Genomic DNA, 7,660 nt, shown 5'->3' on the forward strand with positions numbered 1-7,660 from the left:
GAGAAAAGCTGATGACACAGTTCAGTATGTTGCATTATGAGAACTCTTGTGCATTTTACTCAATGCATTTATAAGTGATGAGTCAAAAAAATATTAAAACAGTACGAGGAATACAGACAGATGGTGCTGATTTATTGATGTGATTGCATTTTATGTGGAAATGCTAACTGCTCTATAAGAGAATGATGTCAGGTGTTACAAACTTTTCACTAAGCTGATCCTCCTTTCTGTATTATCAGAGAGGTGTACAACAAAAAGTACAGGAAGTGGAGATTGTACTCATTGAAGGTGAGAAGAACTACAGTTACAACGCAGACCTCCAGAGTGCCGCCCTCCTCCTCCTGTTGTCTGCTACTGAGGAGATGCCTAGAAGCAGAACCAGGAGACCTGATGATCCCCGTCAACATGGGGTTCAGTCAGGTGTCCCTGCCCCAACTGTGATACAGCAAAATATAAAACAAAAAGTAACATGGTTGGTTTTGAAATGTGGTAATCACGTCAGAGAGGTGACTGTGATATATTTAATCATCTCCACAGCAGCGATACGATGTAAAGTGTAAAGTCTGAACTGTCTTCATAATCAGTCAGGACACCTCTGGACAAACTTTGTCTTTCTTCCTGTATATACTTATTTTTTTTGATGTTTAAAAATAATCTATTTGTGATACAGGTTGTAGTTTTAGTAGTATTTAATAACAATAAACAAGTGTTATACCACATTTGGATGCCATTTCAGACATAAATGTAGTTGTTTGATTGTTTATGCTGCAAGTGTAGAAAAGGCATTTATCAATTTCAATGTTTTATTTAAAAAAAGAATGAAAATCTTCCAGAAACAGCAACTCAGTATCACGACTCTGTGTCTAAGTGCTCCACACTGCCACACTACAAACTGTCTGTCTGCTGCCTGACTGAACTGCCTGTTACTCTGTCCTGAGTCTGGAAGATCAGCCATGTGTGGTGCATGGAAACACTGTAGTCTGGATGTTGTCCACAGTCCTCAGATTCTGGCCTGTAAAGGAATATATAGTTGTTAGAACCCCAAATGGGAAAGATTGGTGTAATTGGAAAGAACATTCATCAACATGATCAGATATTTTTATTGAACAGGGGTTTGTTGTTTCTAACAGGACTTCTGTGTCCACACAGTGCTACAGTGTTTACATTTATATAGCACTTTATTTTTGACAGTCAAAGGGCTTAGAGGGAAACACCAGAGGAACTTTGAGACAAGTACACAGAGAAATAATGTACTGATATTAAAATATATGTATATATATATATATATACACACACCTGTTCATATGCTGTTGTTGGAGTGTGAAGCTCGACGCAGGTATGTGCTGCTCCGCTTGCACCTCGTCCTCCCCGTCCTGCCTCTTCTTCCTCGGACCCCAGCAGCCCTCCCTCCTCTGCTTCGCCTCGAACCCGGTCTGTGCTTGGCTCTGGGGTGCAGTCCTCAGAGACAATACTGCTGTCACTATGGAAGCTCTAACATGCAAAACAACGTACGTGTTATGAGTCTAGCACGAAATTCACCTTCGTGTAGTGTAACTGATGGAAACAGGAAAATGTGTATCAGTCTGTTTTTAGTTTTGCCCAATGTTAGCACAGCTGTTAGCACAGCTACCTGATGCTAACAGTTAGCTAGCCAGCTCGTTACTGAATCAAAGTCAGTCTTTTTAAACCGATCTAATATTAACATGCTAGCTTGATAATGAGTACTAACAGCTGGGTTAGTTGTTTATTTTCATAATGATAAAGTTATTTGTTTTCTTACCCCTCATGTGAGCTGCTGCACTGCGCTTGTCCTTCAGCGGTGTTGGCAACACGCAGTCACTTGTTTTGGGGGCGTGGCTTTGGGAGGAGCCCAGAAGGGAGGAGGTGCGAGTTTCTCTGTTGGATACTTTCAAAATCAAACTTACCTACCCTGCCTTTAAGTGTCATTTATAAATCTGGATTTATTTTCAATCCAGCGCCCTCACAGACCTGACGGGATGATGAACATATCACAGTACGTAGGACTGGCGGTCTGATTGTTGGTGTAAATTGTGTATTTTCTTCTGAATAAATTGAGAAATAAAGACGTTACAACAAACATCTGTCTTTGTGATCTTTATTAAAAGTAAGAATAACAGAGTGATTCAGCTGAAGGGCAGAGCTCATACACCAGAGGGCTGTTAGAGAGTCTGACCCAGAGAAACAGAGAAGACATTTAATGCTAGAGAATAATTGTGGAGTCCAACAGAAAAGCCTTTCTCAGCCTTGAACCACAGTGGAAACTCCTTTCTCACAGGAAAGCATGAAACAAAACAATCTCACAGAAGGTCATTATATCAAAACACTGGTACACTTAGTGGGAATTATAACACCACATAAGATGAGCAAAGAACATCAAGTAATGACATATAGAGGATTATTAAAAGTACATACAGGTAAAAATCTATTTGTTTCTATTACAGTTTCCCCTTCGGCCGTCACATGGTCACATTAAGTTTATAACAAAATGTCAGTTCATCAATGAATGCTCTCATCTTACTGTTTAAGCAGACACATCATTAGGAGACAAAAGAAAGTAGCTTTTTTTTTTTTAAGTCCGTTGCTCACTGGCTCTGCATACACAGACAGTCAAACCATGTGTCACAGGAGGGGCGGGATGTTGATTGTTACATCAAAACACTGGTACACTTAGTGGAAATTATAACACCACATAAGATGAGCAAAGAACATAAAGGTAATGACATATAGAGGATTAATATTATTATTAGCACATACAGGTAAAATCAGAAAAAAAGTCATAATATTACGAGAATAACGTCATCATTTATGAGAATTAGTAACAATTCTAAACAGTATACCTGCCCTTTACTGTGATGTGCATAAGCCTGCGATCAAACAAAGCAGGTCTGCGCCTCAGATTTTAGATGTTATTTACCGCGACTCACAGCGCGAGATCACTCGCATCAGCTGGAAGGAGTTCACTCGCCCCGACTTGTTATTATCAGTTATACATTTGTTTTTCACCGTGTGAGAAAATAAATGTGTAGCGTTACGTGTGAATATTGTCAACTGCGTGTGTGCCGCGCTCAACGCCTGGTGTTACATTATTTGGTTAAAGCAAGCTAAAGGTTTGCTAGTCTGCCTGTTAGCTCCTCACCTTCACCTGTCAGACATACACGGTGCTTGTGAACACATTTTTTGGCCATTGATTCACTATGATTTTTATGTTTTGGCTGCTCTTTTGTGGGCCCCTGACAGCCTGCAGTGTTTCGCTTAAATGTTTGCCCGCACCATTTTCACAATAACAGTGAGGTAGGGGGTTATCAGATGACAAGTTTATTTATCATGTAAATACATCTACAAAGTTTTGTTATTCATAAAAGACAGTAAGTAAAGTGTCTAACTTGATCCTATTTAAGGGTTGACCATAGACCTTTGCATGGCCCCCCCCCTAGGCCTTGGGCCGGGGTCATCTGTGCCCTTTGACCCCCCCCGACAGCGGGCCGGGTGGCAACCGAACACGGTTATCATGGTAATTAAAATGTGTACGGTCATAATAACCATCAGGAATTTTACCATGGTTTATCATTGAACCGGTAATCGTTTCATCCCTGACATATAGGGCTATAAAAATGCCTGGCTACTGTAGTTTAATTTCACTATTGGCTGATAAAACCTCCAGACTGACGCTTTCCAGCTCTTTCCAATTCAAACTTCCTCAGCTGTCATCACATGACGTTAGTCCAGCACAGTCACATGATAACAGGTGGTTGTATTCAGGGCAGGAGGAAAGAGCTAGCTGTGAATGCATTTATGTCTTGTAAGGGTTCTCCTGTTGGAATAAGATTTGCCACATTGGCCACACCAGTACAGTTTCTCTCCAGTGTGAACACGTTGGTGGATTTTTAGGTGACTTGATTGAGTAAAAGTTTTCCCACACTGTTCACACCAGTATGGTTTCTCTCCCGTGTGAACACGTTGGTGGATTTGAAGTTCACCTGATGTAGTGAAAGTTTTCCCACACTTTTCACACCAGTACGGTTTCTCTCCAGTGTGAAGAAGTTGGTGGTTTTTTAGTTGACCCGATTGAGTAAACATTTTCCCACACTGTGCACACCAATATGGTTTCTCTCCAGTGTGAACACGTTGGTGGTTTTTTAGGTGACCTGATTGAGTAAAAGTTTTCCCACACTGTTCACACCAGTAGGGTTTCTCTCCAGTGTGAACACGTCGGTGGTTTTTTAGGCTACCTGACATAGTGAAAGTTTTTCCACACTGATCACAGCTGTAGGGTTTCTCTCCAGTGTGAACACGTTGGTGTTTTTTTAAGCTACCTGACATAGTGAAAGTTTTTCCACACTGATCACAGCTGTATGGTTTCTCTCCAGTGTGAACACGTTGGTGGATTTGAAGTTCACGTGATGTAGTGAAAGTTTTCCCACACTGGTCACAGCTGTACGGTTTCTCTCCAGTGTGAACACGATGGTGGATTTTTAGGCTACCTGATTGGGTAAAAGTTTTTCCACACTGTTCACAGCTGTACAGTTTCTCTCCAGTGTGAACTCTCTGATGAATCTTCAAATATCCAGATGTTGTGAAGGATTTGTCACAGTACTGACAGCGGTGACATTTGAGTCCATCTCTTCTTCTCCTTCTCTATATCAACAGAGAGAAACACAGTGAGATGTCATGTTGGAGAGAGCTATCTAAAACCATAAATGACATTAGAGCACATCTCTGAAATCACATACTAACCTTCTGTACCACATAGTGCGTATATACTATCTATGACATACTCAGTCATACACACTCACTATGTACTGGATACTAAATAAATTATCAGTATGCCATTAGCATGTAAATGCTCCGTACTTGTAGAGCCTTTCTAGTCTTTGACCACTCAAAACGCTTTTACACTACATCTGCATTCACCAGTCATACAAATTCATACACTGAGCCTAAGTGCTCAAACGGAAACTAACATTCACACTCACACATACACTGGTGGAAAAGCCGGGGTTCAGTATCTTGTCCAAGGACACTTCGACAACCAACCTTCGCAACCAACATAAAATCAACAATATTCCACGTTAAGGGCACCACCGGAGTTGTTATAAACCTAGATGTGTAGATGTCTAATTATACAATTATCACTAGTGATCAGTTAGTTAATAATCGCTCAATTATCTTAAATCAATCAGTCAGTCTCATATCTAAAGGGTCAATTCTCTTGGCAGGGACGTAGAAATAGGCAACACACAGTTCTTGATTATATTACAGTGAATTTATTCTCTAACTAAGGTGATAAAAGATGGTTGGATACAGGGAAGATAAACAATTGCTGAACAATGAGCCTGGAGGTTCGATTGTGGGAAGCATTTGACTCATACGGCATAGCAGAACTAATGAAAGTAAGCTAACGCTATGAGTTTAGGAGTTAAAAGGAAATCTCTGACCACAGAACGTGTGTTAAGTCTTACTGCTTGTCGACAGCCTGCTTTAGGCCTGTTGCACGGGTCCCACGCTAGCTTCCCAATCCTGGCTTTTTGCTAGGGATTCTAGCTAGGGATTCTCCGTGTCTGACTGAAAACGCCGTCCTCCATCTGGAAATTCGGCTGTTTTCAGGTTTCCTTCGTGGCCGCTGGCGAGACCTCGTGGCTTGGTCTGACCTCGGTGAAGTTGGCTCGACGAGAAACTTAAAATGGAACTTGGTCGTTCCTGAATTAGTCCAGTGTAACTTAACGGACTGATAACTTTAACAAAACAAAAGAAATAAAGAAAATAAAACAAACTGAGGGGCAGATCGAATTAAACTTAATTAAATGCTTTGAGTCTTTGGAGACTCCAGTCTTTGGTTATTGAAAGTTCGGCTCTCTGGACCATGTCACACTTGGGTGAGACAGGGGTATTCCTTTTGATGGCGTAATAAAACAAAGAACAAGGTCAGCTGCCACGGAAACATGTGTGGGGGGGCCAGTTTTGATAGGCTGTTCAGGGAAATGCTAATCGCTGGTTCATGTCCCTTTGTCAGTTTAACAGTCAGGCCCCGTGTTATCAGGTTTGGAATCAAAAGGGTGCCAGTTGTCGAGGATAGTACTTAGAAAAAGCAGCTTTGACCCCATTTTCTTCTCTGGGAGAGGAGAGAGGAATTTGGAGTAGCTCCGAATTTATTCAATATAAAATGCACAAATCCACACCGTTGTTCACTACAATAGCTAGTGGTATTTTTTTATTCAGTCTATGAGCATTATCAATCTCAGGTTGAAGACCTGCTCAGTTTGAATGCTGAAAGGGGTTTACACTGTGCTCGTTTTTGAATTTTTCCCTTGCCGTGTGATACCATTAATGAGTTAGCAAGTTTGACATGTTGCCACAAACACACCCGATCACTACTGAGAAATGTCGGCCCACTGCTTTGGTCTTAACGACTTGTCTTTGTCTGTCGTTGTATTTCACTTGGAAACTGAAGTGTTCCCAAACAGGAGACCTTAACAATAAGGGAGGGTCTTGGCCTCATCATGGCCCGCACTGGCCATGATGCTCAAGTTGCTAGTTAGCAAGGTGCTGGGCAATAGCGTAATGCTTGTGTAGCGCCGCAAGGTGGAGATTTGGTCCGCCACTTGATATGTCTGTGTGGAAACTGGAATTTACATATGTCCCACACACAAAACCAGCCTAATATGTGACGTTAAAGATTGCATTCGGTGCACATGTGCATCGTTACGAAAGTCCTGTACCGAAACAGTCCGGTACGAATACATGTACTGTTACACCCCTAGTTATGATGATGTGTCCTGCACTCAAGATGGCCGCCAGGGTGCAGGCACAGTGTTTGGCAGGTTCTGTGTCTGCCACAAAAGTATATCAAAAACCCTTGGATTTTGCCATGCTTGTCTGGTCTTCTCTTGTCCTTCTACCTCTTCTTGAGTTTAACATGTCCAAGGAAAATGGATAACTTAACTCTCTATCCAGCAATGAGGAGCCAACATCTTCTGTATGCAAGAATCCTGGATTGTGGACATGCTAGGCCGCCCCCAGGTAAATTTGATCAAACAGCATCTAGATCATTCCCTGGGGTTGTGAATCTTTTGATGATAATACTTCTGGCTGGTGATGTTGAGCAAAATCCTGGACCCGTTTTAAGTCCTGTGTTACAGCTACAGCAGTTTCCTGGCCTAATTCCACCTCTGCTACCTGGGCTACAGCAGTTTCCTGGGCTAATACCACCTCTGCTACCTGGGCTACAGCAGTTTCCTGGCCTAATTCCACCTCTGCTACCTGGGCTACAGCGGCTTCCTGGGCTAATACCACCATTGCTATCTGGGATACAGCAGCTCCCTGGGTTAATTCCACCACGGCTAACGGGGCTACAGCAGTTTCCTGGCCTAATTCCACCTCTGCTACCTGGGCTACAGCAGTTTCCTGGCCTAATTCCACCTCTGCTACCTGGGCTACAGCAGTTTCCTGGCCTAATTCCACCTCTGCTACCTGGGCTACAGCAGTTTCCTGGCCTAATTCCACCTCTGCTACCTGGGCTACAGCAGTTTCCTGGCCTAATTCCACCTCTGCTACCTGGGCTACAGCAGTTTCCTGGCCTAATTCCACCTCTGCTACCTGGGCTACAGCAGTTTCCTGGCCTAATTCCACCTCTGCTACCTGG

At 42.5% G+C, this 7,660-nt stretch overlaps 1 protein-coding gene across 3 annotated transcripts in view; it reads right to left on the reverse strand.

Annotated features, from left to right (window-relative positions):
• LOC123980197 (zinc finger protein 239-like) overlaps nucleotides 1–7,660 on the reverse strand; it is a 387,571-nt gene that overhangs the window by 29,972 nt on the left and 349,939 nt on the right. Inside the window, exon 3 of one of the 3 annotated variants that reach the window (XM_046064463.1) lies at nucleotides 3,836–4,656. The exons of 1 other annotated variant lie outside the window; for it this stretch is intronic. In XM_046064463.1, the coding sequence (XP_045920419.1) occupies nucleotides 3,836–4,656 (821 nt within the window). Of the gene's footprint in view, nucleotides 1–2,102; nucleotides 4,657–7,660 lie in introns of those variants that run through there. One more of the 3 variants, XM_046064462.1, reaches the window with a different exon arrangement.

This window comes from Micropterus dolomieu, linkage group LG12 (assembly GCF_021292245.1).
Source record: "Micropterus dolomieu isolate WLL.071019.BEF.003 ecotype Adirondacks linkage group LG12, ASM2129224v1, whole genome shotgun sequence".
In the NCBI taxonomy this organism is placed as follows: Eukaryota; Metazoa; Chordata; class Actinopteri; order Centrarchiformes; family Centrarchidae; genus Micropterus; species Micropterus dolomieu.